The sequence below is a fragment of the Pelodiscus sinensis genome, chromosome 24 (genome assembly GCF_052426305.1).
Source record: "Pelodiscus sinensis isolate ZL-2025 chromosome 24, ASM5242630v1, whole genome shotgun sequence".
Lineage (NCBI taxonomy): Eukaryota > Metazoa > Chordata > Testudines > Trionychidae > Pelodiscus > Pelodiscus sinensis.
This window is the reverse complement of record NC_143075.1, coordinates 10,098,805-10,116,798: the sequence shown is the minus strand read 5'-3', so window position 1 is coordinate 10,116,798 and position 17,994 is coordinate 10,098,805. Positions and strand designations below refer to the sequence as shown.

General features: G+C 49.5%; 1 protein-coding gene across 1 annotated transcript in view; it reads right to left on the bottom strand.

Annotated features, from left to right (window-relative positions):
* Positions 1–886: 886 nt before the first annotated feature.
* C1QTNF12 (C1q and TNF related 12) overlaps positions 887–17,994 on the bottom strand; it is a 44,940-nt gene continuing 27,832 nt past the window's right edge. Inside the window, exons 5-8 of the mRNA XM_006127143.3 lie at positions 16,810–16,918; positions 15,726–15,816; positions 4,731–4,809; positions 887–2,784 (exon numbers count right to left, since the gene is read on the bottom strand). Coding sequence (XP_006127205.2) covers positions 2,686–2,784; positions 4,731–4,809; positions 15,726–15,816; positions 16,810–16,918 — 378 coding nt within the window. The 3' untranslated portion in view covers positions 887–2,685. The remainder of the gene's footprint in view (positions 2,785–4,730; positions 4,810–15,725; positions 15,817–16,809; positions 16,919–17,994) is intronic.

The window sequence follows — 17,994 nt, the reverse complement described above, 5'->3', positions numbered from 1 at the left end:
CTGTCTTCACTACTTGGGTTAGCTGAGAGAGAGTATATGGACGCACACATGCCCATGGCCTGTCTTCATTGATTGCATTTAGCTGATGTGTGTCTGTATGTCCCCGTTATATCCTTGGCCTGTTTTCACAGTTGATGTGTGTGTGTGTCTCTCTACCAATAATGCCCTTGAATCAGTCAATACCTGCTAATTTCCATTCAAGACTGGGCTATCACCAGTTCCTTGATCCTAGGGATCGGCCTACTAAAGTGTAGTGAGAGGATAACAGTGTACAACACACTTTGGCAGCTGATAACTGCCAGCGATTCTCAAATGGCTGTAGCCATGTCTGGGACAGATTCATCCCCATGTAACTCTGCTGATTAGACCAATTAATATGGCCTGTGTTTAAAGGGACACTCTTTGGCCAGGTTTTCCAACACTACAAGCAAACTGAAAATTACATAACACGCACACACCTTCTGTGCTAAATAGCTTTTCTCCCTGGGTATGTCTAAACTACATGGCTCCGTCGATGGAACCATGTAGATTTGTTTTTTTGGCAAAGGCAAATGAAGCCGTGATTTAAATGATCGCGGCTTCATTTACATTTACATGGCTGCCGCGCTGAGCCGACCAACAGCTGATCAGCTGTTTGTCCGCTCAGCGCGCTAGTCTGGACGCTCCCCTGCCAACATCAAAGCCCTTTGTTGGCAGCCCCGGTAAACCTCATCCCACGAGGAATAACGGGGCTGCTGACAAAGGGCTTTGATGTCGGCAGGGGAGCGTCCAGACTAGCACGCTGAGCGGACAAACAGCTGATCAGCTGTTTGTCAGCTCAGCGCGGCAGCCATGTAAATGTAAATGAAGCCGCGATCATTTAAATAGCGGCTTCATTTGCCTTTGCCTATCTGTCTAATCTACATGGCTCCGTCATCAGAGCCATGTAGTCTAGACACAGCCCCTGGGTTTAGAAGTAACTGATACAAAAGAATCAATTTCTGTTGTACAGCAACTTTCCCCACAGCGTAGTAAATAAATCTTCTGTATGCTCCAGCCTCACTGGAGCGTGGAGAAACATTGCTGTTTCTATGGAAGGAGAAAACCAGAGGGAAGAGTTGACTGTATTTCTGCTGGGGCCATAAAAATGGGATCCTTTGGTTCTTTGCATTCATAGCCTAGGGAGAAGAGTGGTTGATTAGAAAAATACAACACCCCAAAACAAGGGATTTGGAATCTTTCTTCTTTATTTTCTCATCTGCTGAGATCAATGTTAAAAGGATCATCAAGCCTCTTTTTTACCTTGCCAATGTCTCTTTAGAGTTATCTGACTGCGCCATTTCTCTGCCGGGGTTGCATTAACTAAATCCCACCTATTGAACCTGGAACCAACACCCAGGTGCAACAAATTTGCTTTTTTGGGCCACAGGGACTCTGCATCTCCACATTCATGGGTGAAAATCCTGACCCCGTTGAAGTCAAAACTCCCATTGACTTCAGAAGCATCAGGACTTCACACCTTAGCAACAGAGAATGCCTGAATTTGGGAGTTACAGGTCCTATTAAGACACCAACCTGTGCAAACTAGAGTCTGGACAAGCACTGATCCTGTGAGCTGCTCATTCGGTGCCTTCCGGGGGAGATTCACAAGACCTCTGAAACAGGACTTAGCTGAGTCCTAAATGGTGCTTGCATTAGCTTGGAGAGTGGCACTCCCTGTTATCAATCATGCATTTTCATCAATTACACCATCCAATTAGCACCAAATGAAATGACAGCTTTCACATGGCCAGTCTGGGCCTCTGATCCCCAGCCTTTTCCAGCTCTGTTGGCAACTAGCACTGTGTACCTGACATGTTTACAACTTAATATATGGTGTCCCAGCGATGCTGCATCTATGGATGTGACTAAAAATATACATATATCTCTTACTAAAACATAAGAATATAAGGAAGCAGGGAATTGGCTAGAACTGTTGCCCTTGCTTGTTTGTCTTGCCCTAAAAAGTCATCCTGCAGCCAACACAAAATGTTCAGCTTCGTCAAGAGATTAAGGAACGACTTGGACACAAAGTAACAATTCTGCTTAAGTCCTTGGGCCCCCAGAATTACAGTGGGAAATGCTTGAGTTTGATGATAGTTAAAGCAGTCAGCACGCTGTGTACCAGTCATCCAAGAGTCGGGAGGGAAGATGGGGGGTTTCAGCTTGTCCAAAGCATGATATTAGCAGAGTTTGCTGGCAAATCCCTATCTTCTTCCTCCCAAATACAAAGAATCCATCTTTTTGTTAGCTAGTCTGCAAAGAAACTCAAAGCAAACCCATCAATTCCCAAGACACGCTGGATGCAAGCTCTATTGTGTTATTACGTAACACTTTTCAGACCTTGGTATATTGTGCTGTGAACTTTTGGTGAAGCACAGACAATTTAAATAATATACAGTTCTTTTTTTAATTATTATTATTATTATTGTTATTTAAAGTATATTTGTAGGCAGAACTGATGTAGACATTTAACAGCAGCAACCTCTGAAAAGCAAGTTGAGTGTCGGTGGAAGGAAACGCTCTTTATTTCACTGTATTAGAAATGCCAATGGCTAACAGGGAGCAGTCCTCTAGGGTCAAAGTAAAGGTTTCTTCAGTCAAGTGTGTGTTGCAAGGCTCCTGGAGTCATGTCCTTCCCCACCCAACCTGTGGTCCACATCCAGGTTAGATGCCCATAAACATGCCCATGAAATCCGATCCATTCTGAATTGTGATGGAAGCTCCTGCGCTGTTGTCCACAAATATTGAGGTGTATTGTCCAGCCTGTAGGTTCAAAACAAAAGGGGGAGGAAGGGAACTAAAACTGCTATCCAATGTACAAGACGGGGTGGGCAATAAGCAGCCCACGGGTCGGACGCAGTTTGCCACAGTTATTTACCCTGAGCATCCACAAGTATGGCAGCTTGCAGGTGTCAGTGACCACAGATCACTGTTCCCAACCAATAGGAGCTGCGGGAAGTGGCGGTCTGGTCCATGCCACTTTCCACAGTTTCCATTGGCTAGGAACAGTGAACTGTGAGTGGCCGTGCCTGCAGAAACTCAGATAACTCTGTGAACCAGGTCTGGCCTGCATACTGTTTATTGCCCACCCCGGGTGTAAGGGAAAGCATAAAACAGAAAAAACTATTGTTAGGTTGCACTCGAAGCACTTGTGCATGGTGGTTTCAGAGAGCAGGGAGCTGATGAAATATTTACACTGCAGCATTGTGTGTTTGGCTTGGTACTATTCAATTCTATTTATATATGTTTCTTGGCTTGATGTTATTAGAGTATGAAGGCCATGTAGTCTACAGGTTAGAGCAGTCAAGCACAAATCAAATGATTAGTCCTTACTCTGTCACTGTCCTGGTGAGTGACCTTGGGCATGTGGTGCTCCATGCCTCAGTTTCCTTCCAAGAATTTAAGATGATGCTACTTACCCAGTGGTAAAGCACTGTGAGATGGTACAATCAAGATTTTAGGTTTTCACTATTATTAGTATCACAGTTTTTATTAATTCTGTGATTAAATTTGGGAACTTGGAGCTAGGAGATAAGGTCTCCACTTCTAGCCTTGACATAGACTTCCTGGGTGACCATTTAATTTCATGGTATCTTTTATCCTACAATGAAGTTAATAACATTTCCCTAATTCATCGAGGGTGGCAGGGAGAGGAATGGAGCTGGGCTGAGAAGTTTAATTCTATAATACAGGTTGGGCCTTCTTAGTCCAGCACCCTTAGGACCTGACTGGTCACGGATGAGGAATTTTCCCAGATGTCATTTCTGGCCCTACTATTTCACCAAGCTTCCTGGTCCCCCCGGCCTCCTGCAGTCCAGCTGAGCTGTGCATCAGGCGTCCTGACTCCTGGGCCCCTCTTCCCAGTGGTGGCAGCCCAGCTGGGCTGCATGCCAGACTCCCCCACACACTTCCCATTCCTGCGTCCCCTCAGCGTGCTGGGACTCTCTGATGCCAGACCAGAGAGTCCCAGTTTATAGAGGTACAACCTGTACCTATAAAGCACTCTTGCCCCAGCTCCACAAAGGAAGCTTGGAATCTTCATTCCTTTGTGGATTTGGGTCTCTGTGATCCCACCATACTGTGTGCTTTCTGTGTAAGCTCGAAAACTTGTCTTTTTCCCCAAGGGTATGTCTACACTACCACCCTAGTTCGAACTAGGGTGGTAATGTAGGCAACCGGAGTTGCAAATGAAGCCTGGGATTGGAATTTCCCAGGCTTCATTTGCATAAAGCCGAGCGCCGCCATTTTTAAATGTCCACTAGTGCGGACTCCGTGCCGCACGGCTACACGCGGCACGGACTAGGTACTTCGGACTAGGCTTCCTAGTCTGAACTACCGTTACTTCTCATTTCACGAAGAGTAACAGTAGTTCGGACTAGGAAGCCTAGTCCGTGCCGTGTGTAGCCGCGCGGCACGGAGTCTGCATTAGCGGACATTTAAAAATGGCGGCGCCCGGCTTTATGCAAATGAAGCCCGGGAAATTCAAATGCCGGGCTTCATTTGCAACTCCGGTTGCCTACATTACCACACTAGTTCGAACTAGGGTGGTAGTGTAGACATACCCCAACAGAAGTTGGTCCAGTAAAAGATATGGCCTCACCCACCTAGATTCCCTAACATCCTGGGACCATGACACAGCTACAACTACAACTACACAGCGTACTGAATAAGTGCGGAATGTTTTATCACCCTCTTCCATGCCTCCTTACCTGTAGCTGTAGCAATCCATGCACATAAACAGTGAAGATCTTGCTATTACTTTCCAGACCAGCAATGACTTCCAAAGATCTAAATAGCAGTAAGAGAAGAACAGAATATGCACAGTAACTGAGGCGGCTAGTCACATCTGCTCTACACACAAGCAGAAACAGAGACAGCCAGACTAAGGCTATGTCTAGACTCCAGCGCTTTTCTGGAGGTATCCTGGAAAACCAATGCTGCATCCAAAGAACGTGTCCATTTTTTCAGGAAAATTTGCGAGTTCACCATCCCTGTAAACCTTGTTCTATGAAGAAGAAGGGATGTGTCGAAAGAGCAGATTATTCCGAAATTTGGCACTGTGTAGATCCGCCAAATTTCGGAAACGCCTCTTTCGACAGAAACGTGGAAAAAGATATGCAAATTGTGGTTTGCAATTTGCGTATCTTTGTCCGAATTATCATAAATTAGCATATATAGTCCACACCCATGTATAACCCGTGCATAATCTGCGGTTTTTCCTAAATGTATAAAAAAAGTATAAGATAACCCGCGCATGTGTATAGCCCTCGGGTTATATACGCTACTGTAAGGTACCTGGTAATTGCTGGCCGGACTGCAGGAGGGGAGCCGCGCTCGCGTCCAAGCTCTGCACAGCCGTGGCCAGATGAAACCCACCCGCCTCCAGAAGGGGGGGAACAGAGAGCGCAGACAAGCGCTCACACCCAGGCAAGTAAAAATAAACTTGTATACCCCGTGGATATGTATACCCCATGGGGGGGCTGCGGGGTTTGTAAAACTTTGTTATATGCACTAAAACATGGTATCTTTGCAGTCTAGACATAGCCTGAGTCACAGTCCTTCCCTTCTCAAAGAACTTTAACACTCCTGGGGAGCAGAAACCAGTACTAGCACAGACTTTGCTACCTTGGAGCAAACTAGGGATGTTAAATTGCATTTAATCAACTAGTCAATGGAATTTCAATTAGTCAATAAGTGGGGGAAACTATGGAGCGCAGCAGAGTTAACTCCCAGCCCTGGGAGCTAACCCTGCTGCCGCTCTGCCTTTTAAATGTATTAAGAGCCACCAGGTTCTTAATACATTTGAAAAGCAGAAGTGCAGTCCGTGGGTGCGAGCTGGAAATCAGCTGATTCCCAGCTTGCCCAGTCCCCTGCTACGCCTCTGCCTCCCGTACTCCCCCTCGGAGATGGTGCTGGGGGGAACCGACTTTTAAGCCTGCTCCCCCCAGCACCAGCTCCTGCTCCCCCACCCTTGCTGCCTCTCTCAGCAAAGTGTGGGGGGGAAGTGACTAGTCAACTAGTTGCTTACATCCCTAGATCAAACCAATGCTCCATCTCCATTATAAGTTAATCCTCCCCAATGCCTTCTGGGGCTCTAAAGCGAGATAGCGGCTACGTCTACATTGAAGTAGGAATAAGAGATCCTCCGGAAAAGGGCTTTATTCCGGAGGATCGCGCCAGTCTAGACGCTTTTTTCTGGCTTTTCCCCAAGCCGGAAAAAAAGCGGCGGCCATGTTTATTTAAATCCCGCGGGGGATATTTAAATCCCCTGCGGATTTCCCTATTCTGAAGTTGGAAATTAACATGCCTCTTCCAGAGAAGGGGCCAATGTAGACGTAGCCAGCATGTCTACATTAGGGAAGTCTGCTTCGGACTGATTTTCAGGCTTCCCTGCAGTGTAGACGTGCTATTTTGAAATAAACTATTTCGGAATAACTATTCCAGAATAGCTTGTTTCAAAATACGTGTGCAGTGTAGACATACCCTTAGAGACTAACAGGTTTACTAGGTCATACGGCTTTTGCAGGTAAAACCCACTTCATCAGATGAATTGTACAGAGTATTCTTTGATTGAGGTTACAAAGCAGGTCAGCATGACTGCCAGGAGTAAACCAGATCTTCTGAATCCCTGTCCAGGACTGCACTTCAGTGCTGAATCAATACCCTAGGATAGCATTAGGGCAGCAGAAAAGAGGGGTGAGCGACAGGTGCCATCCGCCAGATGAAATCTGAAAACACCATTGCTCCTCTCTCTTGAACCGTCATGCACAGTTGCTGTTTGCTCTAAAGCTATTGCCTCCTTCTGCCCAAAAACCAGCTGCACACGACTTGCCAAGCACTACGGGTGTGTCTAAACTACATGGCTCCATTGATGGAGCCATGTAGATTAGGCTGATCGGCAAAGGGAAATGAAGCCGTGATTTAAATAATCGTGGCTTCATTTAAATTTAAATGGCTGCCGCGCTGAGCCGACAAACAGCTGATCAGCTGTTTGTTGGCTCAGCGCGCTAGTCTGGACGCTCCCGCGCTGACCTGAAAGCCCTTTATCAACCTCCCCGTTATGCCTCGTAGGATGAGGTTTACCGGGGAGGTCGATAAAGGGCTTTCATGTCGGCAGGAGAGCGTCCAGACTAGCGTGCTGAGCCAACAAACAGCTGATCAGCTGTTTGTCGGCTCAGTGCGGCAGCCATGTAAATTTAAATGAAGCCGCAATTATTTAAATCCCGGCTTCATTTCCCTTTGCCAAACAAACAAATCTACATGGCTCCGTCGACGGAGCCATGTAGTTTAGACATACCCAATGGGTGGGAGTTTCTACAGCCGCCTTCTGCCACTCATTGTTTATTAATTGCTTTGTTTTTATCAGGCCCCTGTCTAATGAACAGAAAGTCATTTCCAAGAGCCAGACCATCCTCTGAGTGCTGATGAGCCAGAGCATGTATGGAAATCTCTGTGTTATCTAGCCAGTATTTACCCTCTCTCCACAGCTCTGCAGAAGTCTCTCGGAGAACTGTGTGGGCAGGGAAAAAATCTCTCCATGTCACCCTATGTGCTCTGAAACTCTCCCTGTCGGATAACAGCCACTGGGGCAATCCATGTGAGCACAGCTCCATCCCCACTGTGTCACGGAGCAGGGACAGAGGCATGTGGCTTCCCAGATCTGCCCTGTCAGTGGGTAGTGCCTCCAGCCTCTTCTCCTCAGAAAACCAACCCCACCCTGCTCCTTTCCACAGCGAGGCAATGAAGGGAAACACAACGAGTGCCAACATGTGGCGTTTCCAGCCCCCCAACATGGAGATAACTGCGTCCGGGGAGCGCGCTAACTGCTTGGCACCAAAAGCCAACTAAGGAGTTACCTCTGCGTGTCATATCCTGCCAGATGCCCAGCCCACGCAGGATATTTTCTTCGTTAATCTCTCTCACACGCCTGCTCTCCTTCCCGCTAGTGTCTATCCCTCTCTCACTCCCCGTCTCAGCTGGAAGCCTGCAGGCTCTTTCAGCTCCCTCAGACAAATGACTGGGTAAGCAGGCATCCCTCGCACATTCCACAGGCGGGCTCCGGAGCAGCAGTTCACGGAGTGCCAGCAGAAAGCTCGTCTGAACAGGCTCCCATCATGAGAGAAATGCTCCTCTCCCCCTCCCCCTATTCTTGCACCACTCCAAGGGACCGTCGCGTCCTCACCCGTTGCCAGCGAGCAGGAACAGCCTCTGGTAGAACCTGGCGTTTGCCAGGCTTCGCCACCCCGGCTGTGGGACAACCGTTTCCAACGCCATCCGAAGAGGGCCACGGGAAACGCCCAATGAGAACACAGCTCAGCCTCCCAGTGGGCCCACGAGCTTAGTCTAATCTACTGAGTGAGGCTGAAGCCTTAGGTCAGTTCTGACACAGCAAGAACACGGCAGGGGTCACAGCAGCTACTAGTCAGGAGGCAAGGCTCTCCCCATGTCATGGCTCTAATCCTGTAAAAAGGTCCCTTACGCTCATTGGTGCCAGCTTCTCATTTTGCCAGGGGGTGCTTGACCCACTCCCTCTGTTCCAGGCTGCGCCCTTATTTCAACCCTTCCTCCAAGCCCCCATCCTGAGCCAGCCATCCCTTTTCCCAACTCCCCCTTCCTTCCCAGAGCCTGAATGCCACAAATCAGCCTTTTGTGGCGCTTCAGAAGTGCTAGGAGGAAAGGGGAGAAGATGCTAAGCATGCGAGAGGTACGGAGGTAGGGGAGGGAGCTTGACATCAGTGGGTGCTCCGTGCTAGGGCTCTATCTGATTTTTTTCCATCCAGGTATGGAATAAATTTTGTTCTGTGCACTGAGGTATGTGCCGTGTGCACCACTAATAGAAACACAAGCTGCTGCGGCTCTGCTAATCAGCTGGGCAGCATTTGAATCTTTCCTGGGTGGCCACCCAAGTGATCGGCTTACAGGAACGCTGCTCCACACACACTAATTTTTCCCCATGAGTGCTCCAACCCTGGAGAACCCGTAGGGCCAGTGCCTGTGTTTATACTAAGTATGGCATCGCATTGGACTCAGTGGGACTGTGTGTGTGTGTGGGGGGGGGGGCTCCTCTCTACAGGATCAGGGCCTACAACCATAAATTACAGCTGTGATGTATCCTGGAAAGTGGCAGTGCTCTAAATGACATCTGGCCTAGTTTCCTAGTTGGGGGAAGGATTACCCAAGGTAGTCACGCACCAGCCTTGCAAACTACCCCTGGTGTCAGAAGAGACTGGCTGTTGACAGCCATTTTTCAAAGCAATTGCTCCTAGCAAACAGACAAAGTCCTTGTGGGCGGGGAGTGAGCTGCTCCCATGAAAAGTACTTTGTTTCCTCTCAAGTGTCTTCATCAAAGCAGTCAGGAGTGTGGAGAACATGAGAAGGGAGGACGACTCCCACCCCACCTTTTATTTTGACAAATGATTTATCCCTCTTCCCCTCTCCAAGGCATTATGAGGCCATCAGGCCCAAGTGCTCCTGGCTCTGTAACTCTCAAGCCTGTTCAATAAACAAGGAGAATGCTCTCTTGGGCCCAATAAATCCAAAAGGTACACTTGAATAAGGAAAGCTCTGTTTAAAAACAACTGAAAACAAGACTTAAGGCTCAAAGATAAGCCAATCAAATCAGGAGCCTTGTTATAAGGCCCCCCCAAATTTACACTGCCCCAGATACACCTCTCCTATGTACTTTCCCACCAGCCTAAAATTTTCCCTGCAGTTTCAGTTAGACTTAGTTAACTGAGGGAATCCAGGACAGCCCCGTGTGCACTAGAAAATGGAGATCAGCCGTTCCAAGGGAGGACGGATGGTCCAGCGGTCACAGTGCTGGTATGGGGATTAGGGAACATTGGCTCAAGATCCTGCTCCACCACAGATGTCCTGTGTGACCCTGAGCAAGTCACTGTGCTGGGGATGAAAAGATGATGATAGTCCTATTTCCCAACCTTACTGAGGTGTTCAAGAGTAAATGCAAGAAAAATTGCGACTCTCAGATACCACGGTAACGGGGTCAGATAAAGTCCTTCAATCCATTTCTGCAATGCTATTGAGAAAGCAACACATGGGAATAAGGCTCCACAGCATCTTAGTGGAAGTAAAAATAGTCTTTCACCTTCCTAGAGCCACATACATAGGCTAAGTGTTTCAAATCCCTTTGAAATCTCAGCCATAGATACACACTGGCTGAGGGCTCTATTGAAAACTACCTTGGACATCACTCCACTTCATCCACAAGGGACATTTTCCTACCTAATAAAAGTGTGTGAGATACAGTGCAACCGGCAGCCTCTGCCCATGAGAGTCCCAGGGCTAAGGGGACCAGTCCAGCTCCCCATATAATCGAGGGGGCTATAAGATAGCGAGGAGGCCAGGGTCCAGGCTGGGCGAGAGATGCACTTAGCATAGCTGCCTGGAGGAAACTTGCCCAGATGCCTGATTCTAGTCATGCCACCACATACAAAAAGATGGGGGGTGGATGTGGGAGGCTCTGATTCCTGCAGCTGCACACAGTGGGCCTGAAAAAATTTGGGGGAGATGATGTCCTTCAAATCTCATTTAGGTCTGGTCAGCGCCTCACTTTTCAGAGTCCTGAAATCATACAGGACCACAATAAAGCAACACACCACTGGTCTTGTTAGCAAGATCCTGGCCTCCTTGATGGGACGATGAATGCTCTACACTGATCATTACAGTGGTTCGTAATGTGTCGTTTACTTGGGGACCAACCGAGTCTTTTCCACAGGCCGATAAAACACAGGACTGACACCTGGGAGTTATAGTAGGAGACTTCACTTCACTTTCATTAGAGGCAAAGTCAATCCCATTTATGGCCATCCACGGGGCAGGGCAAGGAAAGCCAAGGGTCTAGCTCAGCAACACATTTAACGACATTAGTAGGTTTCCTGTCAAGTTGTTTTAATGATGTATTTTTAGTGCTCTGTGCCCAAGTCTCACTACAGTTTGGGCTATCAGGGCAGGTAGGCTGGGGTGGGTGGATGAATCCTGGAATGTTCTAAGCAGGAACCTCTGGTAGTGAAAAGCCCAAGAGGGCCTGGCTGCCCTAGCAGAGAGGCACTGCCCTCTGCTGGGCAAAATGCCAGGCTGGCCCGTAGGTTTGTCAGGTCCCTCTGCCGAGCTCCCGAGGGAGAAGCCTGCCTGTTTGTAAAGGCCTCGGCTACTTGTTAAGCTGGTGCCTGGTGGGTTCCAAGTACTTCCTTAAGACCCTGATCCTGCACAGAGAAGGGTGCAGCTGCATGTCCCCGTAAGATAGTGCTAATTGTTCTCCACTAGGAGCCGTCCTTCCTGTTCCCTGATGCAATGTTGGCTCTTGGAGTTCATTGATTTTCCATGACTCTTAGGCTCCTAGGTCACATTATCCCAGTGGCCATGGGTGCGTGGGTGGGAGGCGGGGGTATGCTTTTATAAAGGTCCTGGCACATTTAGCATCAGGAACTGTCACCTTCGGTTCTATGCCTATTCACCCTCCTGACTGGCCCAGCATTTTGAAGGGCAGCGTCAGTGAGATGCTGAGCTCCGTCCAGATGGGCTGCAGATGAAATAACAAAAACCTAGCTTCTGTAGTCTCCCTGCCCTAGCAGCACTCTGGGCAGTGAAGTCTGAGGGACGGGTTTGTGCCTCTGGAAGATTGATAGGCCCGTGGGTCGGGTCGGTTACCATAATGACAACTTGTACATCCCTAGGGTTTAGCACGGCACTTATGTGATTACATTTAGGAAGCAGTTTGTGGGTGTGGGTTGTCGGAAGTCAGGGCAGGGCCGGCGCTCCATTCGCAGCTAATAAAACTTGTCAAAGCCACAGCCGGGCCTGGATTTCAGACCCTTCATCTCATCCCTGCCTCCTGCAAACCTCTAGCTCCTTCTCTCCACTCAGCACTGTTGGCCAAATTCAATTCTAGCCTGTTTTGTCTATGGCGCTCTGAGTGTTTACCTAGATACCCAGCCAGGCTGAGCGCCATCGACTGACAAACAATGAGCAGGCATGACAATGGGAGGCGGGGGGCAAAGGGGGCAGAGGCCCCAGGGCTCAGTGAGTCAAAGGGGCCCAGGACTCCGGCTGCTGTTGCTATGGCAGTGGTGGTGGCTGACGCACCAGGCCCTTTAAATCACTGCCAGAGCACCTCTCCACGCAGCTCTATGGACTGGGGGGGGGGGGGCAGTGCTGCAGTCTGGGGGGCGTTGAGGGCTAGATACCCCAGCCCCGCCCCTTTTTCCCTAGGCCCTGCCCCTTCTGGGAGCACAGAGCCACTTCCCCACCTTGCTCAGGGGCCCAAGGAAGATGTTGATGCCCCCAGCAGTGAGAACTCATAGGAAACTGTGTACAAGGCTCAAGGTTCTGACGGTTCCTATTTCCCGGGGGTTCCTTGGGCCCAGAATTCGTCCCGGGTGAAGCCTGGATCACAGGGATTTCCAGAGCAGGTCAGATCGTTAGTCCAGCAAATCTATTATCCTGTCTCCAGGAGTGGAGCTGACAGCCCCTGTGGGCTCCCAGGCAAGGTCAGGGAAGGGGCCTGGTTCCATACTCCCAGAAGGAGCTGAGGGTGGAAGGGGCAGGCCTGAGAGCAGCTGGCCTTCAGCACTGCTCAGAGCATGGTGCGGCCCTTCCCCGAGCCCAGAGTCTGCAGCAAGCCACTTCAACAGGAATTTAAAGGGCCCCAGGGGGCCAGCCACCATCGGGTTGATATTTCGGTCGCAGAATTGTCAGGCCCTGGGGCCTGGGCCTTTGCCCACCCTAGTCTGCAGGCCTGGTCCTGTGCCCAAGGACAGAGATGAAATCGAATGGTCCTTTCTACTGTGCATGGTGGGGAAAGAGGAAACACACTAATCACCCAGGATTCATGGATTTTTTAAGGCCAGAAGGAAACATGTGGATCATCGAGTCACACAGGCCAGGCAACCTCAACCAATGATTCCTGCATCCAGGGCATGGCTTCTACTTTTCACTAGAGCATCTCTAATTCATGCGAAATGTACCCCTCCGCAGGGGACCAGTCTTCAGCGGTGCATCACCTTGGTGCTGACTCGTGTTAATTAATTTCTTTGGGAAGCATCTCTCACAGGATGGAGCATGCATTTTTCCATCAATTAAGACATGGCAAAAAGCCTTCCTGAAGTTCGCAAAGCAGGGGAACGCTGGGAAAAGGCACCAGCCCAGTAATTTATGCTCAGTTCTGAGGAAACCAAAAAACAACTCTATCACTACCACAACAAACACCCACGTATGGACTGATTGGACCATGTGTAGGCATGCAGGCTTGCATAACCCACACGAGAAGATCATGGATCCTTGTCCTTCTTTAGTGACTGTCCAGAGAAAAAGAAAAGAGCCTACCAGCACCGCCTGCTAGTGCTTAAGTGGTTGAAAAATGAAAATCATGCTGAAGGGAGAAACTCTTCTCAGTACTGCCTGACTGTGTACCTGAACCTCTGTACTCCAGGGGTCCCCAATCTGGGAATGTCTGTGATCCAGACCCTGGCAGGGGAAGGCAGAGTGGCTCCCCCTTCCCCACAGCTGGGAGAATGGTAGTTCAGTGATGCACTTCCCCTGAGGCTTTTCCCTGCCATTCCTATAGCGATGGAAGGTGTGGAGCCACGTGTGCTCCACATGCCAGGTAAGCTCCCCATCTACATCCCTCCCTCATGCCCAGACCTTGCAGCACCCTCCCTGGCCCGGTAAATTCTTTTATCCGGCATTACCCTGTTTCCAGATTACAGAGGTTCAAGTGTAAGAGGTTATCTGCTAGCTCATGTGGTAGGATCTGTGGTAGGATCTCTAGGATCTGAGCTCCCTTCTCACATTCTGAGTGACTATAACATGCAACCAAGAGCTATTCACGAACTCCTAGGTGACCATGAATTCAGAGCTTTCAGAGAAGGACAACCATGGCGTTATAAAATTAACAGCGACCTTGCTTTGTGGGTAGAATGCGAGCGCCTTTGTGACTGAGCGAGAGGCGGGTGGGCAGTATCCCACAGCTTTCTACCACACACCTCAGCCATACCAACAGGCAGTGCCATACAGTCACAAGGGCAACATTTTGTATTAGTAAGCTCATCTGGTTGGGCAGCGAGACTGCTGATCTGTACGGGCAAGTACCCAACATATTACGGTGCCCACCTGCCAAGTTTGCCTGTGCCGGAGTTCCCTGTTAAATTTCCTGTCACTGCTTTTATTAGGGCCAACTCAAGAAAAACACCTGACGCTTTTTAAAATCAAGTGTAAAATGTCTGTCAGTGAATTTCTTGAGGATTTGTCAAGGTCCCATGTGGGGAGTGATGAAAAACAAAGGCCTCTACCTTCTAACAAGCAGATAAGGTAATAAATCAGGCAGCTCCAGTGAAAGCTGCCACATGGATGGGTTCCCCAGCCCTGAAGAGAGGTTACAAGCTCTAGTGTTAAGGAGAAGGTTAGTTTCCTTTGTCTCACCTCAGACAACAGCAATAGAGAAATCCTGGCCCCATTACAAGATATGGCAAAATTCCCACCAATAGAGAAATCCTGGCCCCATTGCTCATAGAATCCTTGCATTCAAATTCCAGAACTATCCCAGCACAAAGGCTCCCAGGAGTTGCTACAAGCTATGGAAAGATAGTTACACCCTTCTGGGCACAGGGAGTTGGAGTGACTTGCCCAGGGCCAGGCAGCATGTCAGTGGCATACCATGGGGAAAAAAGTGATTAAATTCAATCCAGGTGTGATTCTCTGCCATCAGTATTGTTACACAAGAACAGCCACACTGGGTCAGACCAAAGGTCCATTTAGCCCTGTGTCTTGTCTTCCAACAGTGGCCAATGCCAGATGCCTCAGAGAGAGCGAACAGAACAGGGAATCACCAGGTGATCCCTCCCCTGTCATCCATTTCCAGCCTCTGACAAGCAGAGGCTAGGGACACCATTCCTACCCATCCTGGCTAATAGCCATTGATAGACCTAATCTCCATGAATTTACCTACTTATTTTTTGAACCCTGTAAAAGTCCTGGTCTTTACAACATCCTCTGTCAAGGAGTTCCACAGGTTGACTGTGCGTTGTGTGAAGAATAACTTCCTACCCATTGATTTCATTTGATGACTCCTAGTTCTTATGAATTTGACCTCAGGAGTCCTGATTCAGAATCCCCTTCCGTCCCCTTCCCACAGCTCAGGACAGGAGAGCAGACAGGCTCACTAGATCCTAGGCAAGGTGTTTGTGGGGGAGGCGGGGAGGGGGGAGGGCTCTGCCCTCCCAGAAGGGGCAGAGTCTTAGGTGGAAGGGGCAGGGCCAGGGCCAGGGCAGACTGCCCTCAGGGGCTCTGGAGCATGCTACACAAGGCTCCGGCAGTGATTTAAAGGGCCCATGGCTCCTACCGCTACCTCAGTAGCAGTGGCAACAGCCAGGAGTTCTGGGCCCTTTTGAATCACTGGGCCCTAGGGCAGTTGCTTTCTTTTGCCCCCCAAACCTGCCCACCCAGCGGCAGGCCTGGCTCAGGATAGCTTGGAACCATGATGGCACAGAGGAGAGGTGAGTGCTTTATTCGTTAGGAGATCCAACGGTAATAGCCAATCTGTTTACTGAATTTGAAAAGATGAACACCAGGGCATTTGGAGATGCTCAGTCCAGTAGGTTTCTGATTGGTCCCTCATTCAGAGGCTCTCCATGACATTTGCTAAGAGAAGCAGTCTCTGACAGGTTAACACCCGCACTGCAGTGACTCACGTGTATCGATGGCAGAGGGATTCGATGCAGATCAGCACACGGACGTTGTCTCTGGCTCGGAGCTGCACTTTGCTCTTTAGCTCACTATGGTCTTGGAGAGAAGCAAACCATGAAAACAAAGTAAAAAGACACTCCCTTTACAGCAGGGCAAATCATCAACCACCATACGCTATAGCAGCACCTACAGCTGTGTTACAGAAGCACCCCTCTGGTTTGGCATTGGGGTGAATAGGAGGGAAAAGCATCAGTGAACATTTTGGTGGGTTCTGGATGTCCTTTTGGTTTAACCATGTTTGCCTGTTTCCACATACTCAGTCCACACTTTCCATAGTCATGCACGGGGGGGGGCAAGTTTTTTCATACAAATGTTTTTTTGAAAAGCGAAGTCGGGCCCAAAATAGAGATTCGTTTGATTAAGAAACTAAATTACTTTTGGGCAGCAGCAGGACAGCTGATAAAGGGTCAGAGCTGCCCAGTGCCCTTCAGATAGTGAATTCCCAGAGCTATTCTCAGAGAAGAGAGCCCAAGCAACACAAGGGCTGTTCATACAAAAGCCCTACCAACAAATTCAAACTGGCAAACAAACGAGTAACAAAAATTGAGGTCTGCTATCCATGGACACTGTGCTCTCTGGGAAATCAACTGGGAAACCATTCGCTGTAAATAATTCAGCCAGCTCGAGCCAGAACCAAAAGCCACATAAAAGTCTGAGGCATTGTTATCTATGAGAGGCAGGAAATGCAATGGAATGTCTGTAGGATTCTAAAATACCAGCCCTTCCTCAGACTGTACCCGCTTATGGTAGCAGAGAGGACGGCTTGTAACACCTGTGTTATAAAATGGCAAAGTGCATGCAGTGGCCTGCCCACGAGAGGACAACACCCTACTGCTGCGTCCCGCTAATGGAGCTTCTCTGCTAGCTCAGATGGTAGAGGTCTGCGTGGTACTGATGAATCATGCCAATGAGTGGCGCTTACACATGCTTCACTCTGAAGAGCATCCGAAAGGCAGCCAGTGGGCATTCTAGAATCCCTCCCCATGCCTGGAGGCTAAACTAGAAAAGGCGCCAGTGAACAACACTCACCGATGTGGACGTTGGCTGAAAACTGGTAGATGCCAGACACAGGTGCTGTGAAGCGCCCGGTTGCCAGGTTCAACCCTGATCCCCGCAGGAATGCTCCTTTGGCCAGAGGCTACAGGGGGGAAAAGAACAGCAGACCTTGAAGAACATTCCCCAGCAATCTGAACCCCCAGTATCTCTACCCATCGCAAGCAGAAAGAAAGGGCGCGTGAGAGTGCAGAGCAGGGATCTTCCTCTCTGCGGATTGCAGGCCCCACAAGGGAAGCGTTTATCCCAACAGGTCAGGATCAAGTGGGCACTGTGCAAGTTTCCCCTGTGCACCTCTGTGAATGCACCTTGACCTTGATTCCCAGCACGCCTGCTATCCTAGTACTCTATTCCCTCTTCCAACACCAGCTTTATGAGTGCATCTCAGGCCAGGTCTACACTAAACCCGGTAGCTCAGCATAAGGTATGCAACTCCAGCTATGCAGAATGCCTTAAGCTGGTCGTCTCCAACCTTTTTAACCACAAAATCACTTTTTCAATTTAAGTACAATGTAAGATCTCTCTCAAACACAAATACCCCTGCCCCACTTCTTTCCCACCCCTTCTCTGAGGCCCTGCTCCACCCCTTCTCCGAGGCCTCACCCTGCTCATTCCATCTCCCTTCTTCCCCCATCCTCACTCACTTGCACCAGGCTGGGGTAGAGGTAGGGGTGCAGGTTCTGGTCTTGGGCCAAGGAGTTTAGAGTGAGGGAGGGGCTCTGGGTTTAGCCCAAGGCAGGGGACTGGGGTCCAGGGTAGGGTTCAGGGTGCAAGCTCTGGGAAGGAGTTTGGGTGCTGGGGAACTCACGTCTGGGGCAGGAGGTTGGGTGCAGAAGGAGGTTCAGAGCTGGGACAAGGGTTCAGGAAGCAGGCTCTGACTGACCACCACTTCATTGAGACAGCTTCCAGGTGTGGAGCAGTGGGATTAAGGCAGGCTTACTCCTGCCCTGGCCTTGCACCACTCCGGAGAGCAGCTGGCATGTACAGCAATGACTCCATGGTGCCATGTACTGCCCCTCATCTACAGGCATTGAGCCCACAGGTTCTAGTGGCCACAGTTCCCCATTGCTGATCAATGGGAGCTGCAGGAGTGGTGTCTGCAGGCAGGGACAGCATGTGGAGACCCCTCCTGCCTCCCACTCTGCCTTTCTCGGGGGCTAA